Genomic DNA, 25,725 nt, shown 5'->3' with positions numbered 1-25,725 from the left:
TTTTTAGAAGTAATCAATGTTTATTAACATCATGATTAAGACAAAAAATAACAGCATCAAATTTGTTTCCAAAATTTTAAAAAAAACGGAATTAGTTACAATAATATTCATTTCGTATATATATTCATATATATACGTACATATATAGTAGTTTTATATAATATTCTGGTTCATATCATAAACACTTCATTATCTATAGTGAAACAAGAGGTCGAGTGTGTAACATTGAGCTGTTCCGCGTCGTGCAAAACAAATACAACACTATAATATATAACAGATTTGTCTTTGCATACATTACAATAAAATGATTTAATTACAGATAGTAAAAGTGTGTATATTTAAATATTTTAACAAAAGTATATGTTTGTATATGTATATTTATAATGAGATATAAGATCATGATTGCATATCTTTGTCCAGTGTTTAAGTCTTATTGCTAAAACCCATCAATCTATTCGCAGTCGTTTAAGAGATGATAAACAAATAGTAGATAAAATTTTAATAAATTTGCTGAGCGAAACAGAATCGACAAATCGTTAAATGGCACTGTGTAGCTTAAAATGGACAAAATAACATACATGAAGTGATTTTTTTATTAAAAAAGATGGCATTTAATTGATGTTAAAAAGTGCCGAAAGTTATTAAAAGCTAGCAAAGACGTTTGAATAAGAGACAGTGGCACAGAATAGAAGAGAATTATCTACTGTAAAACCGTGAAAGTACGTACATACGATGCGTGACAAAAATGTCATTTACATATAAAAAATTATATTACAAAAAGTAAAAAAAAATAGCTCAGCAAAACCGATTTAGCCGCACTACACAATTAATAGCTTAAAATTAAACAAAAAATATTAATATTAACAATGAAATGTCGCCCAGGAACACTGAGGTGGAATCCTATAGCTCTTAACGAAATTATTTAATATTATATCTCTCTATTGGTGTATTAGTTTTACTTATACTATTCAATTCCTATACTAGTGATGCGCTCGCAGCGCCGCCGACGACAATCCATTTATTATCTTAATTCGTAATGAATTCGCGTCAGAAATGTTAAATTGTGTAGATTAAAAGTAGGCTTCGAATTTTATTTAACTAATTATCATCTGTAGTAGCACTCGCCGGATTCTCATTCTGAAACAAAATGGAACACTAGATTATACATTATATACGAACATTTTTGAAGCGAACAAACTTAAATGTGTTTACGATTTTTTAATTCTGTTTTAGTTATGTCTTTCATAATTAATAATGAAGCGTGCAACCAAATCCAATGACACATTTGTGCAACAAAGTGTAAATCAATATTATCGCACCAGCAACGCTTTGTGTAAATTATGAGAGAACCGATAAATATTTGATTTATACGGAAAAATTAATTTCAACTAAAAATAAATTAGATCAGATCTATCAAAAACAACGTAAATATACTTTAATAGCTTATATTTGACACAATGTGACATTATTATCATAGTACAGATAAAATCTTATTTATAGCATTTAGAAACCAGTCGTGGCCCAGGAGCACAAGCGTGCAAATGTAAGCGTGACAAGTTGTGGGTTAGATTCTCACTCGAGGAAATGAAATATTAAATATTTTTATTTCTTCGCACCAATAACGAGCCAAAGCACGGTTTTTGCATTGAGTTATGCCACTCAACACGTAATGCCTCAAACTGCGGGAAGTGGGGAACTGAACATCTCATCAGGTTCCCCTGCCTACAGAAGGGTGTACTCACGGCGTGGAGCGGCAGGCCCGCCCAGCGCACGAAGGAGGGCAGGTCGCGCGCGGGCAGGTCGGCCGCCAGCGCCTTCACGCGCAGGTTGCGGTCGTCCGTCACCAGCACCACAGAGCGCACGCAGCGCCCACGCCCGCGCCCCTCCTCGGATACGCTTTCTATGTTCAAATTGTATTGCTTATTTTAATAAAATGTTTAGTGGTCTGTATCGCTAATACAGTTACGATCTCCATTCGAGGGAATGAGTTATTTTTATTTCCCTGCTGTAGTAAAAAAACAAAGCGCAGCGTTAAGTTTAGCCAATCAGCACACAATGTCTTCAGAATTCGGCGGAAAGTGGGGAACGGAATGTCTCAACAATAGGTTAACTCTGACTACCCTGCTGTGTGCGAGATACAGCGTGAAGCTGATTTTGGTTTTATTTTAAATTTACTTATATTAAAACTAGGAACCCCTTAATAATTTATAAGTTTAAGAGAACAATAACTATAAAGTAAACACGGTATACCCGTATCGTTGGCGAGATTGGCCTGCAGGTTTAGCGCGGTGGCGAGCACGCGGTCGTCGTTAGTGGCGCGCGCCTGCTCCTGCTCCTCCGCAAAGGCAGGCCCGCGCGCCAGCAGCGAGCCGCGCGCCGTGGCCAGGCGCACGCTGCCCCCGCCGCCACTACCCGCCGCGCCCACCCACGCCAGGGCCGCGCGCGCCGCTTCGCCCAGTCGGGAACACCTCGTCAGTCCTTCCAATTCTGACATCACTGTGGATACATGCACTGATTAGCACCATATGTAAATTGTGTGCAGTACGTTCGTTAAAGGTATGGCAGCCCTGAAATTAGGTTTTCTGAACTTTTGCGCATTGTTCACTCGGGAGCAAAATAGCCGTCTACTGCTAACTTCAGGGCGGCCACGACTTGTTCGAACATCCATTAAGCGGTATAGCCATTTTTTATAATTAAAAAAAAACTATAATTGGAAATCGAAATATATGACCTAATTTTATATTGCCAAGAGGTATGAAGCTGAAATTAGGATCAAATATTCGGGTTTATGGCACTCATGCTCTAAAGCACAGAAACAATCAAGCTTTTAGTCAAAAAATAGAAAGAAGATGAGCATTTTTGTATTAATCTTACGGAATCCTCAGTGGACGAGTACGACTCTCACTTAACCGGTTTTTATATAAAATCACAAATATTGATATGATATATGATGGGTCTGTAGATATTTCCAAGCGTTCCTGAGATAAAAGGTCTTGACAGACAGACATACAGACGGACAACAGAGTGATCTTATAAAGGTTCCTTTTTTCCTTATAAAGTACGGAACCCTAAAAAGTTATCTTTTTACTCTAAGGTATAGCGCGCACTACTGATTTTTTCACCGTGACTGTTGCATCACTGTCATCGTGTACATTACACTAAATGAAGGTGCGCGCATTTGGATACGTGACAATTGGGTGACTTTTTGTCCGCGGAGGAGGCAACACGCCGGTGACGCAACTGTCACCGCGTCCATAGATTTGTATGCCCGTGCGCGCATTAGCAACTAAATATCACTTCGTTCCCCCTCTCCCTTGCGGTTTCCATACTAGTCGTCTTCCGCATAAACATGAAACAGCAGCGTGTTGCATTACAGCACTGAATTTTTATTTCAAGAATGGCGTCAAATTCATCACCAAGGCAAAACGTGTGTTTTCATGAAAAGGAAATAGACAATGACAATATTGATTGACGAAATTTAGTTGAGGCCACGGCTCTATGACAAATCCCTAAAGGATTATTCAAATAGTAATTTAAAAGCCAATATTTTCTACGTTTGGTTTTTTTTTTCTATTTCTCAATATAAGTGCACAGACAACCATCTCTTCGAGATCCATTTTATCAAATGTAAAAAGTTTCGTCACTGTCATCGCAAGTACGCGCAGTCGTGAAAAGTATGGTGACATGTCAGTGACAAAAAAATTATTGTCACCGTGACAAAAGTCACCAGTGCGCGCTTTCCCTAAAGGAAATCGTACTTTATTTATACTATTATCATAAGCCTAACTCGAAGCAAATCTTGATTTGCAATATAAATAGAATATCTAATTTTTAGTACATTTATAGGTAATCTAATTGAGGAATCGGTGTGAAATCGATGTTGCATGCTAAACACGCTCACCGCTTCGACAGCTGTTTCAATTCACGAGACTTAAACCAGTCAAGTAATCAGATGGAGAACTAGATCCAAGTCATTTCTATTTGAGATGTCTTTGTAGATATGTGGCAAGTTGCTAGTTTACATGCATCATTCTATCGTTAACGGGATAAATATAAAACGATAAATTGTACTTGTAAAATATGAACTAGTAAAATATGATGTACCGAGTTCGTTAAGAAAGCATGGCGACAAATCTAGATGGAAAATTGAAATCCCACATAAAGTTTTACTTTTATATTGTTTTTTTTATAACTACGCTGAACTTGATGGTTTATTGAATTTTATGATAACGGTTCTGCATTTGTGAGACAAATGCATAAAAATTTACACCTTAGTGGTTATTTTTTGACAATCTAACAAATTAAATAAACAAGATTAGAGAGATGATCTGATCAAATATTTATTCAATTAAATTAAATAACATTTTAAAATGTTAAATATTTAATTATCACATGCTTTTTGCTTTCGCTTTACTGAAGTATAATTATAATGTGTACATATAACGAAAGAACGTGTAATCGAGGAGTCCGGAGTCTAAAGGGTTTTTTCCCGATGTTAATGAACCTCTGGTCTTTGTCTGTTTTTCAATAATTCTCGTTATTAACATACATTTATTGTTCTTAATTGATTATATATGTAATATCTTTTTGCAATATTTATTTTATTTTGCGCATATAGGATGATACGATCGTTCCACGACATTCGGTGTGTAGATACCATGGGGCGTACAGTTACATAATGATAAAACATAAAATGAGACATAAATCACTATAAAAAATACAAAAATATTCTATTATATTATTCGATCGTTAAGCTATAAAAATTTATTAAAATGTGGCATTTTAAAAATTTTTTCGCGAGTTTGGCGGGTACATCATATTGTTTTGCCGTGACGTTAGTTGATTTTGTAAACAAATGCAAAAAGTTTGCGTTCATCAACATAACACTCATGACATATGTTGTTACGCGTATTAACAAAAATAGATTAGAAACTAAAAAAAATGTTCATTTTAAAATTATCTTCGTAATATCAATTTCATATAAGCTAAAACCATCTTTCCAGATAGCTTATTGCCTGTTGCCAGTACTTACCAACGAGCGGCACGGCGAGGTGGTAGGCGTGGGGGCTGGCGGCGGCGCGCAGCAGCGTCAGGTGGTCGATGAAGCAGTTAGTGTCGGGCACCAGCCAGCGCGGCCGCACCTCCACCTCCGCCGACACGCCCCCGCTGCCCAGCATCTCCTGTGCCAACAACAAATCATATATGCAATTAACATGTCAACAACATATATTTTTTTGCTTCACGCTGTATCCCGCACATAGCAAGTGTAATAAAAAATAATTTAAATATAATGAGAATCAAACCAACAACAATCACTTATCTGAACTGCCTGTGCACACTGTGCAACGCTGGCCTTATAAATTACCATTCATATTTTTTATGTCCAATTTAGATCAAGTAACATATCTATCTACATATTATATTAATTTTTAAGCCTCACTGCACCTACATACATATTATTTTTAAAAAGTAAAAGTAAAGTGCAATTCCATACTTTTATAATTATGCGAGTAAGTTATTAGCAAACCCTCTTATAATGTTATTTGTTACATGTATGTAACAAATAACATTATACATTCAAGAAGAATTAATTTATGAAAAAAATGCTAATTGATAGGAAAGAAAGTAAACTTTACTAAGAATTTATTTTTAAGCCCCTCGACGCAAAAAGTGCGGTGTTATAAGTTTGACGTGTCTGTCCGACTGTCTGTGACACCGTAGCTCCTAAATTAATCAACCGATTTAAATGAGTTTAAGCCTTTTTAAAATGTTGCTATTTTTTTATTGAGATAAAAAAACTTTAAAATATCTCAAAGTTCGTATGCTTTTTTTTACTTAATGTACACTATTGTTACTAGGTACAAATTATTTAAATTCTTTAAGTTCCTAACTCAACGTTTATGAGTTCGTATAAGAATGAAAAAAAGAATATAATTCCCCAGTGTGGGAATCGAACTACAAACGTCGCGTATATCAGACGCTGTGCCGCTGCACCAGGGCCTCCTTCTCCTTCTTTCTATATTAACCACATAAATGGGGTCTTTATTTTCATCATAATTTATTACTGACGCAGGTACCTAATTATTTTTCTTGTCTATCGTGTAAGAAATACATGCAATGCTATTTTTGCCCACTTTTTGCCGTCTGATTTGCTTGAAAATTTTTCCAATACAATACTTTCAACGTTATTTACAGAAAGACAGCAATAGAGTAGCAAATTTTTTAAGTGGTTTTTTAGTATTATTAGGGGCACAAGCGTGCGACTGTCAACGCGACGGATGTGGGTTCGATTAAAAATCTGGGTAATGAAATATTTAATAATAAGAAAATAACATCCTAGTAACGAGGCAAAGCACACGTGTTGAGTTCCGTAAGTGCGGGATACAGCGTGAAGCTAAAAAAATAAATAACACAAACCTGCATTCGTTGTCGTCGTTTTTCCAGGGTTGCTTTTCTAGATTCAAGTTGTTCTTTCCTTCTGAGTAACTTTCTCGTTGTTTCATCCGCTTCGGGTAGCTCGCTGAGGCTGGTGGGTCCGCTGGCGGCGCCGCTTGTGCTGTCTTCATCAGCCGAGTCTTCAGACTGATAATATAGAAAAAATGCTTTAAAACATTGTATTCAAATTATTACATAAAAAACTGTTCAAGTGTGACTCGGATTCGCTCACTAAAGATTCCTTGCCTTGCTTCGATTTCATGGCTGTACGTCGACTCTTGTAATCGATCTCTTTGACTTAAAATCATTTACCACTTATAATGATGATGTATGATATGAACTACAAATATAAATTTATAATTAAATGTTTCTCTGATATACCTATGAATTATCAATTTTCAGATTCGAATTTATTTTTTTTTTGTACTGTAAGCTCTCATAACCTAAAAAAAATCCTTGGAACCACCCTTAAGAAATAGTTTTTAAAACAAATCCTCATTTCAAAGTTATGAGAAACATAAACATGAAATGACTTAAAAACAAGATCTATATTATCCCTTATTTTATCTTGATGATTATTTATTGTTTCGTTTAATAGTTGAGAACATAAACATGTACTTTTTTTAATAAGCTTTACCAATTGCTGCAAAGGTGGGTATTGAGGTTGTGTCCGTTGGACTGCGCTGACGTATCGTGGCTGCGCGCCGGCAGGATATTCCAGTTTTAATACTGGCGGTTCCACACCCACGAGGTACCTGGTGGCGAAAGTAAATTGTATTGTTGTTAATTTTTAAATGAAGACGGAGAAAACCTTCCGCTCCATTATTAATATTGCATGATGAATGGCGAACTTGCTTGCTTGCTGTGTTTTGTTTTTTCATAAGTTAATTTATGGAAAACAAGTAAAAGTTTACCAATTGTCTATCCCGATCGAGAAAGCAAACTAAGTCACATTATAAAAATGACACAATAATTGGAATTTACGCCTACAATTATTATATAAAATGATGCCATAAATTTTTAATTAAAAAAAAAGAACCATAAAAATATTCTGCAAGTATAAACATAATATACACAGTACTTTTTTAGTAAACGTATAAAAACTTTTCACCATTACAATTGTAAGAAATATTTCATAGAAGAAAATAATAGTGGTCAACGTCAAACACAATCGTTCATTCGCTATAATAACTTATTCATCTTAGAGAGGTCGTAAAAACATAAATTTCCCGTTTTGATATATACTCGTATGATTTGCGAGTTAGCAAGAAGATAGGTCGTGAGAATTACATTATAAATGATGCCAAACCGGATATAGTTAATCTAATTTGCAAGCAAATGGACGGGCAGCGCTTGCACGATCATATTAGCCGGTAATACGTTCCGAGACCCGGGAAGCACGTTACACGATTAGTCTCAGTTATAAAATTGCAACTTTTATTAATTCAACCACAGATATGGTTTTCATTTTTATATTTGTTAAAATACATTCTTTTATTTAGTTAATTTAACATGAAGCTGTCACGATAACATCACTACACGCAGCAAAAACGCGACGCCTTTGCCTCTCAACAATAACAAATATGCGCTTACATCATAAAATTATATAGACGTCACTTGCTACGTTTTTTAACCGAATGCGAACCATTTAGAACTAATAAAAAAAAAATCTTGAAACAGTTTAAATAAAATTATAATATAGTTATTCAATGAGGCCATTACAATCACTTTTCCAGTCAAAAGCATACTCACTCCGTTCCAAAGAAAAGTAGCTTCTTGGTCCGAAGCAAGTGCTCGGCGGTGTGCGGTGCCACGGGCGGCTCGGCCGGCAGCCACGCCGCCGCCGGCTCCATGTACATGAGCGGCGTGAAGCCCGCCAGCGACGCGTCCTCCGGCAGCCGCACCGCCACGAGCCCTGCACACACACCCGAGCGTCACTCTAGCCTGTGTCCAGCTGGTCACCCTCTTATGAGATTATGAGATACCCTCTACTAAGTGTGACGGCACATATATTGAGAGGCCAGATGGGCCGTGCCCACTCCAGAATTTTTACCAAAAAAAAACCTCAAAAGTAAAATCTCCCTAGAATATATATCTAGATATGCCTATACATACGTAATTTATGGCTGATCCCCTAGGAACGAATAGCATATAGAATTATACAATATTGCACGTGACTACCCCTATTAGTCAAGAGACTGTTCAAACTAAAAGAATTTGTGCAATTACCTTCCTTCATTTCGCTTTCAAACTCTATGGTTTTGTCGTCGAGAGCTTCTAGGATATTCATAAGCTTCGCGAGCCAATCCCAAGGGTCGTTATCGCTTCTAAATAAAATGTATAATGTTAAATTCTATATAATACTTATTTACTAATTACGTTTTATAATAATAGATAATGCCATACTTACTCTATTTCGAAGTTGTCAAACGTTGGTGGTGGATTCCATATAGTACTGTGACACAACATCCAGTCTGACCACACCTATTAGGAAAAATAATTGTCATTCGGGTAAAACGAATTTCAATGTATGTAAGTTAAAAAAAAATATATATATCATCATATCAACTATAAGCTTCATTGAAAAGTATGTAATATTTAAGATTATTTCAATTATAAAATATAACTAAGAATTTATGCTCCGACGGAATGCTACGTCAATTTTAAATTATATCGATTATATATTTCCTAGTTACCTTAATCGCTGGCAAGAGTAGTAACGCGTCGGCATGTTGCTGAGTATGCGCTGGTTCGGGTAATAGAGCACAGCATCTCTCGAGCAGAGCGCCGAACATTAGCAGAGATACTCCCAAAGCGCATTCAAGCCAAGCTGATCTCTCGGTACCATTATTTCCTGGTAAATTCAATAAATAAAACATATATTGCATTAAATATATAACCTTAATATAACTCCTTAATTTACTAACTAAAAATCTAAGCGGGACGATGTCCTGATAGCGAACGTCATATCACACAACAATTACTTTAAAAACTATTAGTTATTATTAGTGATATTTTTTTTAAGATAATTATTTTACGAGATTGCCCCGGTGGTGATGATGATGCATGCAGATGATGATGATGATGCATGTTGCATCTAACCACCTTAAAAATTGTAACGAATTTTCCAGTACATTCGAAATTTTGAAGATAACGTTTAAATGTTATAATTCAAACAGTTTGTGAAAATTTTACGCTACACTAGGCGACGATATTGTATCGCTGCACTTTAAGCTCTACCGCTTAGCAGAAGAACATATAAGGCAAAAACACTCCTACAGCATATTCCTCCTGTATATTTTATGTTATTTGATACACACAACGACGAAACAGATTAAAGTTAAAAGCTTAAGCTGTTTAACAAAAAAAAAATTAAAACGATAAATTTTATTTTTATTATAATAGACCGTTCCATCTTTTGCTCTTGATGTTATACGTCATAAGTTTCGAGCACAAAAAAAATAGTACAATTCATGTTTTGCTGCACACATTAGCCTGAGAAAAAACAATGCAAGCTCCGGTTTCTCCGGTGTCGGCCTCTTTGCTAAAATCTGCTAACTCGTCTTCATCAATTCAATATATAAAATACTTATAAAATTGATTTCGTTTAAAAAAGATAAATGCGTGACACCATAAATATAGCCATGAAGAATAAAATTACAGAGAACCAGAATACGTGAGACATAAAATATCACATGTAAGTATATAATAGCTTTGCAATTTACTTGTTACTTCACAAAAAGTAACAATTTTTAAATGTAAGAATAGAGATGCCATTGAAAATTATGGACACGTTGTCAGTCTTAGCGAGCAGGTCCGATATAAATAGAAGTAGGTGGCTAAAAATACTCCGCACGGATTACATCTATGGACGTGTGTTGCATACTATCTTTGGAGTTGCAAGACTAGTCGGTGGTCTAAATTAAAACCTACTTGTAATAACTGTTATAATTCTCATGTTTTTATTTTTATACATATTTTTAAACCGACAATTGGGATACATAAAGATATTTCAAATATATGAGCTTTTTATATCTTCTATACTCTATTAAAATGGAAATAATGAGACAATAAAGTAGGATTTTACTACTTTTGTACAATCATTATTAAAGATATAATGGTAACTGTAGACTTTATGGACAATTCTTGCTTTTAGAGTCTTTAATGTAATGTGCATATTGATCGGGTAAAGAAACTTCAAAGATGAGCTTTTATAGCAAAAGTTATAGTTTGTTATAAAAATATCCACATAGACGCATGTGATACAAGAAATTAAAAATAACGTTATAATGAATATGAGTACACATAAATATATAATAAAAACAGTGTTATCACTAACTATGATATAACACTACATAATTAAATTAAAAGACCAAAATACGTCGTCGAGTTGCAATGAAATCGGTTTGTTGAACCTATCGACGTCACATGTCTGCACTCGCACAGTGCTCAGGCGCAAACGACGACGCTGCCCCTACAGTTCAATAACCTCATGTAATTACAACATTTTCTTGCACACGAAATTCAGGAAAAGATCAATAACACGAAGTATTTGATATGTTCATAAAGTACATTTAAAGAAATCATCAATAAGAGATGAGAAACGTTATTTTAAATAGATCCGGTTTTTTTTTCTTTTATATTGCTACTATTATTGCAGTTCTGATAGTCTACCGTAGCTAATTATACGAGTCTAGAAAATAACATTTTTTTTATCGATTGAATAATTTCTCGCAGCGATTGTATCCGTTTCGGTTCGGTTGCCTGAGAAGGTCGCAAAAACTAGAATTCCAACTATAAAACCTAAACATATTAAATAGCTTATAAAAACATTATGCAAGCGTAAAGCTTGCATTGACCCTTACTTGTGGAAATTATTATTATTATTAATATTTACTTATTTTATTTTTATCAAAGTCTGCAGTGGTATGTAATTAGGGCCACCAGTAAATTTTTATATTCCTGTTTACCAAGAATATAAATAAATGTTTTATATGTAATATATATCATTACACTGACATTGGTAAAATCGACTTTTCTCATCTTTGTTTATTTTAATGAGTTTAGCAATAAATTTAGGTCTAAGTTCGAAATCGATCTATGCATATAATCAAACTGAGATTCTTGATATATAAAACGACTTATTAATTATACTGAGTTTATGCTCTTATGTGTACCCCTTCAGTTTCTTGACTCCCTGTATAAATAGAGGAAAGTCAAAGTACATTTTGTTTGTATCGTTACCACTACAAAAAATCTCATAACAATTATGAACATTTTTTTATGTTCAATTTCACACTGTATCTAGCATATAGCAGGGTAGACAGAGGAAACCTAGTGTTAAGCCACTTTGTTCCTCACTTTCCGCCGAATTTTAGATTTGCAGAGAGCATTGCATGTTGAATAGCGGAACTCAACGCCGCGCTTTGCATTGTTATCAAAGCGAAGAAATTAAAATATTTATAAATAATAATTAATTTCCTCGACAGGGGATCGAACCCACAACTGTCGTATTAGTCACACCCTTGTGCCCCAGCGTCACGACCTCAAATTTATTAATGATAGTGAAAAAGTATAAGTGATTTAAAATATAAAATATTTTTAAGACAACTATTAAGTCATTAGATCCGAATCTTACTTAAGTACATAATCATTCTAAAGAGGATGCACACGGAAGACTACAGTCACGCAATACCAATAAATCACTCTCAGGCAACAATTATGATTTTTTTGTTTTGATTAAAGAGTTTGCGTTTTATGGTATTATGATACTTTATTTAATAGCGTCTGCTGCAATCAGGAGAGGGTACGTGGAGCTAACGAAAAGATAATTCTCAGCTTCACGCTGTATCCCGCACATAGCAGGGATGGCAGAGGCAACCTAGTGTTAAGACAGGCGGCCGAGAAGGCCTCAAAAATTTATATATAATTATTTTTATACAGACCAATTATTATTATTATAGCATTTATCTGTCGTAATATATTTTATAAATCATCTTATTAAAGAAATTTCAAAATAACGAATGTTTTTGAAAAAGTCCGTTACTAATAAATAATTTTGTAGACATTTCTGTTAACAAAAGCTCTACATATATAGTATTTTCAGACACAGACAAAAATAATTTTCATAGTACACCTTAAATATACATCCATAATCGTTAAATATTTTAGATATATTATATAGCAAGGCGATAATGATTTTTATAAATCGCTCTTTGTTTCCAGTTTTATTGTTCATCTACACGAAGAAATATTTTATTAGTATCGATTATGATCTTAAAGTATAATCTTTGGAATGCATAACATTCAAAAGATTAATATACTCTTTTTTATTTCCTTTGCAAATACCAATTAAAAATGTATCCTAAATAAATCACATACCGGTGGTTTACGGTAAAAAATATTATTTTTTATTCTATTAATTTGAAACACGAGTCTAATAAATTATATGAGAAACGGTATATTTGTGATCGTTTCATTTCAATAAATTTAAAAAAATGAATTGAAAACGGATATTTAGGTTCGTGGCACAATGGCACAGAGTGTGACTGTACAGCCGACTGGTTGTAGGTTCGATCCCCACTCGAGGATATGAAATATTTATTTAAATTTATATTTCCATTTCTTCGCTCTGGTGGAGGCATTGCGTGTTGAGTTCCGCCGCTTAACACGCAATGCCTCCAGAATTCGGCAGAAAGTGGGGAACGGAGTGTCTTAACACTAGGTTCCCTCTACCTACCCTACTGTGCGCGGGATACAGCGTGGTGCTGATTTAATTTACAATATATAATATTAATTGTAAAAAAATAAATTTATCGCAAGCAACTCATTTAATAGTCCACTATATGTTTTTTGTAGTTTCCGCTAACTGTGTTTAAAAGTACAAAATAATCGTACAGTTGAAACACACCTTAAAACAATAAAAAACTATCTAAAAAGATATCCTGTCATCATATTCTTATATATATCCTTTTAAGTTAGTAATGTCAACAAAATATACCTACGTATTAACACAAATTCGTTTCTATATATAAACTTCAACCATCAACCATTTTGAGGCCAGTAGTGGCGCAGGGGCACCAGCATATGACCGTAAGCGCGACAAGTAGTGAGTTCGAGACCCACTCGAGAAAATGAAATATTTAATATTTTCATTTCTTCGCGTTGGTGTCGAAGCAAGAACGACGTTGAGTTCCACCACTCAACATGCTTCCATAATTCGGCAGAAAGTGGGGAGCGGAGTATTTTTTACATCTAATAGTCCTCTACTATAACTCCTATATAAAACAAATAAAAAGTTCCCCAAGATATTCTTAGTGATAAAGCCGCATTTGCGCAGTACTGTTTCGATATAGTTAGTTATCCAATATAGAAATTTAGATTAGATTTTTTAATAGAAACCGGTACCTTTAAGCGAGGCGGCGTTGGTCTCCACGGCGAACATGTTGAGCGCGGTGAGCTGCAGCAGACGCGCGGCCGGCGTGGGCAGCGGCTGGCGGTGCAGCAGCGCGCGGAACTGACGCAGCATGTGCGCCGCGCTGCCGTGCAACGTCTCCATGCTGGGCGGGACAGTGACTAGGTTACATGTTTGCTTAATACGATATCCCATATGTTCATTTCACTTTCAAGTTTTACGTTCAAATTTATTAAGGTCGTGTTTACTATTGTTATAAGAGAAAAGGAATTAAGTTACGACAATACATATATTTCTTTTATATTGTCTTTTAAATAAAATTATATTAGCGGCTGCTTCTGAAGCTTAGAACTGGCATGCCAATTCAATTGCAATATTCAATATTCGGAAACTTAAGTTTAAAATTTGGCGTCATAATTAAAGGAGTAATTGACGACCAAATTATTATTATGTTAGGAAAGGAATTAAATTATAATATATTTTTTAATATTTTGTTACAAAAAGAAGTGAATTTCAGCGAGTGGCGGTACAGCAGGAACGTAAGTGTGAGCGGAACTGTGCGGAGTGTTTCCATACTCCTTTGCTAGAATAATGGGTATGTTTGCAGGTTGCACAAGAGAAGAATTCATATTCCTCTCTAATCAGTGGATCTTGTTCGAACAAAGGTTTCTAAGAAGCTAGACAGTTATGAGTGACATGTTGAAATATGCTGGTAGAGCCTTAGAAATAGTAGTAGTAGTAGTAGTATTGAAACAGTGACATTATCAATTTAAACTAAAATAAAATGGTGCAAATCATCGCTACTCCTGTGATCTTTCTTGTTTATTTAACTAGTTTTACTATGAGATGTACTGTACTTACTCTATTTTCGTAATAAGTTTTCCATGTACATGCAGGTAGCTAGTGATGAAATTTTTATTTAACTGCAACAAAAAATTAAATTTATTTAAATTATCAGTTGTAGTTTCATATTTATTAATCATGTTGCAACATAGCTGATTTTAGTATCTCTATTAAAGAATATATGGCATAGGCATATGAGACATTTTTTTACATTATTAGTCTAAAATTAAATAAGAGATATTTTTTTCTAAATATTTAATAAAAATTTGAACTTAATAACATCATAACATTTATCCGTAGCATACAAAATTACAATAAAATAAAACTAACCTCAACAGGTGTCATGCTGTCAAGCGTGTCATCGGACGCGGTACGTAGTGTCGTAGTGCGGTGTCCACTAGGACGCACCCATACCTCACGTCGCAGCCCCGCTCCCCCAATACCTCCAACACCTGCAGCACCCTCCCGAATGCTTTCGCCGTTTTCACTTCCCTTTGCAGATTCCACTGCTGCTCGACGTTTGCGTTCTGCCGCTTCGTACTGTTAATACCAAATATAATCTTTATACAAGCAAAAATGCTGTATCTTCATATTTGTATAATACAAAAAGGCTGCAATCTAGAATAGTTAGGCCCATAATTTCGGTGTCGCCCATTAATCGGCCGAATGTTCATACATATTTGAAACTCGTTGAATTTAATTACACGGCCTAATACATAAAATATTAACTAAACTTTAACATGTTATAGGAATTATACGGCTTAAAATTTTATTTGGGTCAAACACTAAGTATAAATTATCATGCCAATACATTTTTAGAAGATATTTTAATTTTCAACCGTGTTACAAATAATTGAATTCAAATCCTATAACTTATAAATAAACAAACCTTCTTTCTGTTTTCATCAAATAACGACAGTAAACTTTCGCGCGCTGATTGAAAAGGATTTGAAGACATTAAACTTCTCATATAATAATAGACTGCATCAAGTTTTCTTCTCTGAAGGAAAAATGTATATAAGTTTAATAATAAATAAATAAAACAACAAAGTACTAAATATATCATTTAACTTACCGCATAAATTGCCAAAATTGCTAACTGATTGTAGGGCCTACCATTTTTTGGATTTATTTGCTGTGCCTTTGTATACCAAAATTTACTTTTAGCATAATTATTAGTTTCGTTTACTTGTTCCTTATATCTAGCTAGGTCACCTAGAAATACGTATATTTTCTGAACAGAGATCAGCGCCAAGCCCACATAGCCGAGTCCCTTGGGCGGTAAAACATGATTGTCATTTATATAATCATCTGTATTAAATTTATAAGTCTTCTCTAACATCTGTACGAGATTCTCGAAGAAAGTATTCCCTTCGTCTATAATAGTATTTATTAATTTGACAACCTCCGGCTTCTCCTGCGGACTCACTTGGGATACACTTTTTCTTAAGTTTTCAATGAAATTGTAGTACAAAATTTTCCAGAATTGATGCTCTATGTTATCAGACTGACAGTATTTTAAGTCGGACAACAACAACTTTTGAAGTGCAGTCTGTAGAAACATCCTAAAAAAAGAATATATTTAAAGCAATTTTTCTTTTAAAAAATATTATTCTTATTTTCTACGTAGTTTTTTTTAATTAAATTGTATATTTAGAAAATTTTCACATATCTTTATAAATTACTGGTATTTTATTCAATTTTACACATTTTTCCCAGATTGGAGTAAAATGTATAGAAAGAACGCAAAAGCAAAAACTCTTCTATTACTGAGTGACTGACAAATAACGTAACGTAACAGAACATAAAGCTCAGTTTTTGTAAGTCAAGGCCATAAAGGAGGCGTAGTAAGACGCCTCTTTAAGAGAGAATTTCTCGAAATTCTTACGAGTAAGAAAAGTTACGTCCAACAAGAGTATACGCAAACGAAGTTGGCTACAACTCGCAACGACATGTCTTATTTTTTTATATTATGTATTTATTGTTTTTTTTGGATCTTGTGGGCTACAGGTATCGAGGCGATGTTGATAAGACGAAAATTCACATTCAACTCTTTTATTATATATTTAATTTGGTTATTTATACGCTACAAAACAATAGTGGAACATAATTTCAGTTGCATTTGTGGCAAATAAATTCAGGGCGCTGATATAGCGTGTTAACAATTGGTCTTTATAAATAATATTAGGACTTGTGCAATACCCCTACAATCTTATAGATCCATCCTTATCATCATCGTATAGTTTTATTACAGAGCTTCTACTCTAGGACTTGATTGTATCAAATCACATATGTATATGAAAACGTTTGGGAAGACTAAAGGTCCCCTAATGGATTAAATTATAGACATATAGTTAGTACTTAGTACAATGAATGTACCTGGTATCAACAACGTCCGGCCAGTTGGCAGCCAGCGGAAGCGCACCACGCATTGTATGCATTTTGAGTATGGCGTCGGCTCGGTCCACCTCTTGCAGAAGTGCAGTGTGGCGCGCGCCTCGTGATGCGTCGCCCGCCTCGTACGACCGGCCTGAGGACTCTTTTACTCCTGGAATAAAAAATGTTATGAAAGTCCACTGTGGATCACCTACCGCGTCGATCGCGCGATGCAGGGAAATGTATGACATTGAAAGTGATGTTGGTTAAAATAACTTATTTAAAACATTATATAACATCTTCATTTTTATTCTGAGGTAATTTTAATTAAGTACAGCAATTAAATTTATTATTTATTGTACGTAAATGTTAACATAGATTAATTATTGGGTATAACATATTATAAAGTCTTCTTTATTCTTCGTATTTCTATTCTTTTTAAAATTAGGTGAACTATTTTGAATGACGTTTAAATATCATATACATATTTTAAAACGCGCCGTCGTTGCACAGCGCCATAGCGTCTGCCTGTAAACGCGATGGTTGAGTCTGACGCCCACTCGAGAGAGTAAATTATTTTCATTTCTTCTCGCTACAGCTGAGTAGACAGAGGGAACTTAGTGTTAAGACACTCCGTTTCTCATTTTCTATAGAATTCTGGAGGCATTGCGTGTTGGCGGAACTCAACCACAATGACGCCACGACGGCTTCTTTATGACTAAATTATTATATATTTTACACTAAAGATGCTTATTAAAAAAAATACAAAATGAGAAGCTACAGAAGAAAACGAACCTCTTTCCATTCTTATGTCATGTTTTGTGGGACTGGTTTGAACAATTATTGGTTTAGATGGATTTTGATGGTCAAATAATGTTTTCTGATTGTCTATATATTCTCCACGCCTGCAAATTAATCACCACATTATATAAGCTTAAATAAGAATATTATATATACTAAATAATCTGCAAGCTAAAGTGGCAATGGGCAGGCCATATTGTCAGGAGGACCGACAACCGATGGGGAAGAAAGGTCCTCGAATGGCGACCACGTCTCTGCAAAAGGAGTACAGGCCGCCCTCTAACCAGGTGGACCGACGACCTTAAGAAGACAGCGGGAACCCGCTGGATTCAAAGGGACCGGACGGTGTGGCAAGCATTGGGGGAGGCCTATGTCCAGCAGTGGAGCTTAAAAGGCTGATGGATGGAAATAATCTGTTAAATTCATAAATGGATAAGAACAATTCTCGCAATATGATGATCATTAAAAAATATATAATATAAAATACACATAATAGTTTATGTAAAACATTTTTTATATATTTGAAAAAGTAAGATGTTTTTCCTAAAGTATCTAAATTGTGTATTAACATATTACTCTTGTTTTAATTTTCTCTTACCCTTGATCTTTTTGTATGTGGCTCATTGAACTTTGCGGTAGAATAATTAGGCCAGGATGAGATGTTGGCTCCGTAACAGATTTTTCTGATAAAACACTATTTAACCTATTTCTCTGATTACTGCTGTCTGGTTGCCTGTAAAATATATAATATGAAGTTTAACATTTATTAATATTTTATAGATTTAATAGTAGTATACCCTTCATTAGAGTTTTCTATAATAATTTATGATTTTTTTAAAAAAAGTTAAGTACATATTTGATTTCCTCGAGTGAGGATCAACCCATATCCAGTCGCATTTATAGTCACACTTCGTGCCATGTCCTCGTTTTATGCAAGATGTTGATCGACCGATGCGACTCGATGGCTCGACATCGACATTTTTCCTATTAAACATCCCCAGTAAAATTGTGTACATGAAACGTCACCTGTCGCTTTGATGTTTCTTGGACTCAATGATCTCCTCCCTCCAGTTGACGTTGGTGGGGGCGGGCTGTGCGCCGGGCGGGTGCGGCGCGGGCGCATGCGGCGCATCGGCATTGCGGCGGCGGCGGCGCGACGAGCGCCTCTGTGAGGAACGCCGCGCGCCGCCCGACGCCCCTGCGCCCGCCTCGCCCCCTTCGCCCCGCTCACCCCTCTCGCCCGCGCCGGTCACGCTCGGCGTCGGAGACTGCCTCCGTTCTGTACTCGACGTCCGCCCACCGTTGCGATTGTTCTTCTTCTAGATCATTATATGTTATTACTATAACGTATTTATACATTAAGGCAATTTATAAGAAATCGAGGTTTACAAAAGTAGTATTTCATTATCTTGATCTTTCCGGAAAGGACATCAGGTCCATACTATGGAAATATTATAGGGTAAACCATATAGACGACAGTTGTAGCGCAAAATAATTAAACATAAAGAGCGACTAGTAGACAAAGTAGGTTATAAATATACCGTTTTCGAGATTTTTTTTACCATTTTTATCCCTCACTCTTGGTGATATGTGGCTAGGTTTAAGATTAACCTACTTAAAATCACGTGTATTTTTTAGTATCTACAAAGAATCTAGAATTACTGTAAATATTATCTTTATTAAAATACAAGTAGGTAGGAATAAAGTTTTATCTATTTTTATTCAAATATAAAGAAAAATGTCTAGACAGAAGCAGGTTGCAGGTTGTTTTTGACTGGCATAAAAATAATAAAAGGAATAGTGTAATCATGAGAAAAACATTTATACTAGTACATGAACATTATTTAATGTGCATATGGGCATTATCCTCGGATCACGGATTAGCAAGCACCTTGCAAAATACACGTGATATCTTACTACAAGCCATTCTCCTCCCCCTTGTGATATTGCCCCTTCCGTACCTCACGTGATTATGGACGAAAAAAATAATAAAGGTATAAACAGCTATAAAATATTTCTGTTGAATGATATAATTTTATACCTGATTGGCTGAAGACCAAGTAGCAGATTTTCCCACAGCTGATGGTACTCTAAAGCCATCATTGTCTTTAGGGCTGACCCCTCGATTTTTTGAAGTATCTCTGCTATTACACTGGGAAACAATCCTCCTAAAATATAAATACACTATATAAGTTATTTTTATTACCAAATATATACTCATTCATTATTATAAAATAATATTATAATTTGTTATAATTAATATTAATGAATACAACATCTAACTGTAAACATACAACAAATTATATTCATTTCCCCATTCTGGTAAATGGTCTTGAATTCAGACAGAAATTGATGTATGGAGTATTGAAAATCCAGTATGATTTTCAATGCCTATGCATGATTAAAAAAAGTGAAGCTAATGCAATAAAAAAACAAACATACATAATTTCTTAAGCATTCAATAAAAGAATAAAACAATACAATAATTAATTATAACCTTTCAGAGCTTTGTTCTCGACTGTAAGATCTCAAAGACCTCCATCGATCCAAGTCATCCCTACTATTTCCTATTGTCGAGGAACGATTACTTCTATGACTATCGCGCCTCTCTCGTTCACGCTGCTTTAGACCATAGGGTAATGCCTCGTGGGGTATGCTGACATTGCTATCTCTCCGATGCCGCTCAGGTTCATGTTGGAGGCTAACATTGGTATCCTTTCTGTTTCTTTCCTTTTTGTCAGAATTTATATTTCCCCTGCTAGAACTCCTGTAAATAAACATTATTATATACATATAGTGTCATTGTTATAGTGGGATATTTTTTTACTATGAAGGCAGTGATGGCATGTATAAAACTAATATTGTTATTTTATTCTCATTAGAAAGCATTAGAAATAAATATTTATTATAAATAACACAGCTTCACGCTGTATCCCGCATACACCAGAGTAGGCAGAGGCAACCTTGTGTTAAGACACTTCATTCTCCACTTTCCGCCGAATTCTGGAGGCATTGTGTATTAAGTGGCGGAACTCAACGCTGCGGTTTGCCTCGACACTAGAGCGAATTTAAATAAATATTTCATCTCCTTGAGTGGGGATTGAATCCATAACCATTTATTATTATCTATACTTATAATAAAATCGTAAGAGGGTAGGTAAAGTACAGACACTTTCAAAAAAAATGTTATTGATAACCTTTATTAACGTAATAGAACCCAAAACAATGATTTTTAAAATTTTTGTCTGTTTGTTTGTGTTTGTTTTCGCTATTCTTTGAATTGGCTTAAGCGATTTAGATGCGATTTTCACTATTAGATTCTGGTAAGCTTCCGTAAACATCTAGGGTTTATTTGACATGATTTACGATCGGTTTATAAATAATAAAGTTATGTCAATTTAAATTACTTAGTTCGACAAATTTTCTAATCGCCGTAACAGTTATTTTATATGTTTTACTCAATTGACTGAATCTTTAGTTTTCAATTTCTTTATTAATATTCCTATTTCAAGCGTGCGTAGCCCGCTTCGGGCCCGGGCCCCTAATTTAATTCTAATAAATAATATCCAAAATGGCTCCTACTTTAAAGATATTAACTTACCTTTTATCTCGTCGACGAGATTTACCACTTTTCTTGGACTCACGTGGTTCACATGCTTTTACTTCTTGGGAGTTTGATGATTTCAAACTTTGAGAAAATGAAGTAGAGGAATCACATACATCATCAAGTTTAATATTTTTCTCCACTTCTTCTGTCCAATCCTTTAATTAGAGTATACAAATTGTAAGAAATATACAAGACCGTTATGACATACAGCATCTGAGTGTAAGCGTGAGAATTGTGGGTTCGATGGGATGAAGGGGATTCTACCACTCAACATGTAATGTCTTTAAAAAAATAATTTTATAAAATTGTTAACAAAATAGTATGTATAGTCATGCTTGTATGTTGTTTTTAACTCAAAATTTCTTACAGAGAAAAATCTATGCATATAACAAAATTGTAACTCATTGTAGAAGATATACAAGAAAATCTACTATTGGGAGCAGTTATTAATGCAATGTAATTTATAAAATTTTTTCCTGCTTATCTGCTTATCAGTGCGTTTGTACATGCTAATCTCATTTAATTTTATAATATTTTTAGCAAACCTCCTTGCAGTTTAAAAAAATACAATGATTTATTGGTATATTTTATAGACAGATCATTTCATTTATGTGAAGGAAAGGTTTTTCCTTATCTAAATGGGGCTTTATGTACCATAAATACAATATTAATAGAGTAGCAATATCCTAAATGGATATTTTAGAAGGGTACAAAGCAAGTTTTAACCCTACACCAAGTAAAGGTACTTTTTTTTTTTTTTTTTTTAAACTTTTCATTTTTGGCTATGTGTAGATACATAAAAGCTTGTGATGTAATTATTCTATTAATGTTTTTTTTTTTACATAAAAGTAAACTATTCAAAATCTGTCATAGAACAAAATAGTTTAACAACTTTATACAAACATACCAAAAGTGTTATGTCAGAAAGGTTAGTAGAAATATGTGATAAAGATTCACTATCATTTTGATTTTCGCTGCTGCCTTGATTTTCCATTTCCTTATGATCATAGTGCAATTCATTAGAACTACAAACACCATTGTTTGGAACTGAAATAAAAAATACTACTAAGACACAAGCATATCTATACTAATATAATAAAGCGGAAGAGTTTGTTTGTTTGTTTGTTTGTTTGTTTGTTTGTTTGTTTGAACACTAAGATCTCTGGATCTACTGGTCCGATTTTCATTGTTTTTGTTTTGTATGAAAGCTGCATTCTTCAGAAGTGCTATAGGCTATATAACATTACATTACACATATATACTAATGTATTTTAAAGTACATTCTAATTTGACATGCAATTTATTCTGCCATGTTAATAACAACCGTCGTTGCTACGCGACCGCTACCGCGACGTTTTGATATTCATCCTTATGAAAATAAATATAAGAGTCACTTTTAGCATTTTATCTAGATTCAAATTATAGTTTACTGTATAACATACTAATAAATAATTAAGGAGATGTCACTGATTCCAAATGACCTAGCCACCTAGCGGGCGGCACAGTATGACCGACGCGAACGGGCAGATGACGTTGACGGTTTTATAAATTTTCATACATTTTCAAACTTTATTTGTTGTTTATAATTAATTTAAAATACACTTTGATTCTCTTCTTATTTTATTTGATATTGCCCGCTAAAATTATCCTGCTTAATAGAGAGAAATGTTTAGTTATTTCGTAGAGTCGATATCTATGTACGCACGCACGGAAAACTTTAGGTACTTTTTCTAATATTAAGAATACCTATCCTTTAGTTACTTTTAATCCTTTTGTTAGTTCATTTCAATAACTCAGATATTTTTTTCTAATAATGTGTATCTATTTATTATTCTTTTTGATTATTTGAGCTTATATTTTCTTACTAATTCTATTGAGAATTGAAAATAATTTCATGAATATATTTAATAAATATTCTTATAGTTGATGCAGGCGTAGCCGCGTCCGGGTCCACTAGTGTATTATAATCCCAACAAAAGATATTTTTATAGTGTTATTTCAAAGTAAGGATAAAAAAAAAATATATATAAAAATATTTTAATGCAGCAGTCAGTCTGATCAACTGCAACTGTCAGTGCCATAAAACCATACATTATTATCAAGTTATGTCAAAGTTTCTATATTCTAATGATAACTTATAAGATACATTACAACCTCCTTTGTGTGTTCTCCATACAACGTGACATTGGCGAAGTGAATAGTGCTCAACTGGCACGCTCGAAGCGCCATAAATAAAGAACCGAGTATAAGATACATTTTCACAAAATTAAACCATCCAAAGAAGTGATGATTTATTTGTTATTAGTGAACCTGATGAAATAAATTAATATTTTTACTATTATACTAATTAATTTACTCACTGTCACATGTGTTTTTTATGTTTTCAGTCTGAAAATCAAAATATTCACTTGTACTTTTATTCTCTACTTCAACAGGCTCATATAAATTCATGTATGAATTGCTTGGAGTAGACTTTCTAGAATCCTGCACTTCATAATTTTTTAAATAAGTCGTGATAAACTTTTCTCTATCAAAATTTTCATTGTCCCTTAACCGTCCCCGTCCCCTAGATGGTAAAGTCTGAGACCAATTTGTATTACTAGGATTATAATAGTGGCCTGAATTAAGAGACTGAGTCATATCATTATTGCTATAATGATCTTTTGTTAGTTGATCAACACTATCAAAACTTTGATGCCCTGATTGCTCTAAATATTTTTTTCTAAACCTTGGTGGTAAATTATCTAAGTTAATTATATGCTTGGGTCTGGAATCGGAAGGAAAACCTGACGAATTCCTTCTTCCTGATGGTGGCTTTCCACCTGATTTATGACGCCCAGCCCATGTCTCCATACTTTTACTATCTCTATTCCTCTCTAAAGATTTTTGGTCATTAAAGCAATAAGCTGGTGAAATTGATCTAACCTCGGAACCTTGTCTATAGTGTCTATTATAATTTACATCATTATTACTTCCTTCTTTATAATGAAAATTCTTTCCTGTATCTTTTGAATGAGACCCTGTACCACTTACAGAACCAAGGTTATCTTGGCTATCTGGGTTTCTTTTACAATTGTACTGACTAGAATTATCACACTTAAACGTTGGTTTATGATGTTTGTCAATATCTGAATCACCAGTTCTAGGTACATAATGTTGTTGTTCAGGTTTTCTGGGCCGAGTGTTAGCTGTTTCTCTACTAGGAATATTCGAATCTTCACCATTTATAGAATGCTGAGATCCATAATAAGCATCTTTCCCTCTTGGGCCATTATCTAAATCATAAGAGTCCATTCTAGCATCCAAACCATACCTAGAACGTCTCAAGGGCCCACTGCCTGGCTTATAAAGTTTTTGTTGTGGTTTTATTTTTTTATAATCTTTATAGTCATCATCCATAGCAATATCACATATATATATTAGATATTTTAAAATAACATTTTTCTAATTAAAAATGTAAATGCTTAAATAAGATGAATACAACGATTTTAACAGTTCAATATAGAGTTAAAGGTTATGTCTGAATAATTTTATAAACAATTAATATATTTCAACTATTTGTTTCAAAGCTTCTGAATAGTTATTGTAACGTAGTTAACCGAAACTTAATATGAGAAAATAAATATAATGAAAACAATGCATCAATTATTATACGTTTGTATTGTGTCCACAGAATCAAAACAGTATCAAGATTGTATTTGTAAAATGTAATTTGTAATATTCTGTCATAGACAACATCGATTATGTTTTTTTTAAATATAAATTAATATTATTAAGTTATTGAATATTAACTGGCTCACTAACATATTTTTTAGCTTACTATGTCAAACTTAATAATTTATTTTTTACAAACCATTCCATTACTTGTTTATTTATTAATACTACATACAATAAGCAATTTTTAAATTCCGTTAGACATAAAGTAAACCATTTAAGGTAAAATATCGGTAAAAATTATATTTAAAAAATAATACTACAATAACTCAAAAATATAAGAAATGAAATACGGTACGGCACTTATTTGCATTCTTACGGTCTTTTTGAAATATATATATTTTTTGCTTAATACAGCATGCCTTTTATTAAAAGAATAACTACTATTTGTATTACTATACAAATTTACATTATAATCAAAAGACCTCAAATTACTTTTTTTAACATTATATGGAGATAGACATGGACGAAACCAGCCGAGATATCATTATATGGTATACCTATCATACAAAATAAATTCATTTGCTTTTTTTTC

General features: G+C 34.0%; 1 protein-coding gene across 2 annotated transcripts; it reads right to left on the bottom strand.

Moving 5' to 3' along the window:
• Smg6 (Smg6 nonsense mediated mRNA decay factor) lies at window positions 1–25,140 on the bottom strand. 2 transcript variants are annotated; one of them, XM_085204730.1, is made up of 24 exons: window positions 23,837–25,140; window positions 22,384–22,523; window positions 21,471–21,631; window positions 20,367–20,636; window positions 19,911–20,037; window positions 18,896–19,188; window positions 18,468–18,602; window positions 17,864–17,973; window positions 17,072–17,240; window positions 15,768–16,257; window positions 15,582–15,692; window positions 15,023–15,232; window positions 14,711–14,772; window positions 13,843–13,994; window positions 9,132–9,289; window positions 8,846–8,919; window positions 8,665–8,762; window positions 8,188–8,350; window positions 7,073–7,190; window positions 6,418–6,582; window positions 5,033–5,180; window positions 2,251–2,496; window positions 1,743–1,900; window positions 1–1,137 (listed from the first exon to the last, which is right to left on the bottom strand). In XM_085204730.1, the coding sequence occupies exons 1-24, from the start codon at window positions 24,873–24,875 to the stop codon at window positions 1,099–1,101; spliced, it is 4,836 nt and encodes a 1,611-aa protein (XP_085060856.1). In that variant the 5' UTR covers window positions 24,876–25,140; the 3' UTR covers window positions 1–1,098. The 2 variants fall into 2 exon arrangements, with proteins under 2 accessions (XP_085060856.1, XP_085060857.1); XM_085204731.1 differs by having other exon boundaries at window positions 18,896–19,185.
• Between the last annotated feature and the right edge of the window lie 585 nt (window positions 25,141–25,725).

This window comes from Heliconius melpomene, chromosome 20 (genome assembly GCF_056956725.1).
Source record: "Heliconius melpomene rosina isolate 202511_hmr_F chromosome 20, ASM5695672v1, whole genome shotgun sequence".
In the NCBI taxonomy this organism is placed as follows: domain Eukaryota; kingdom Metazoa; phylum Arthropoda; class Insecta; order Lepidoptera; family Nymphalidae; genus Heliconius; species Heliconius melpomene.
The sequence above is the reverse complement of the archived record's forward strand: the minus strand, read 5'-3'. Positions and strand labels throughout refer to the sequence as shown.

Excerpts from the sequence above, each read along its gene's own strand:
- Smg6 (XM_085204730.1), bottom strand. The coding sequence starts at position 24,875 with ATGGATGATGACTATAAAGATTATAAAAAAATAAAACCACAACAAAAA. Across the intron at positions 16,258-17,071 it reads CCGGACGTTGTTGATACCAG|GATGTTTCTACAGACTGCAC; the intron begins GTACATTCATTG and ends TTCTTTTTTTAG. Across the intron at positions 9,290-13,842 it reads CAACGCCGCCTCGCTTAAAG|GAAATAATGGTACCGAGAGA; the intron begins GTACCGGTTTCT and ends TGAATTTACCAG.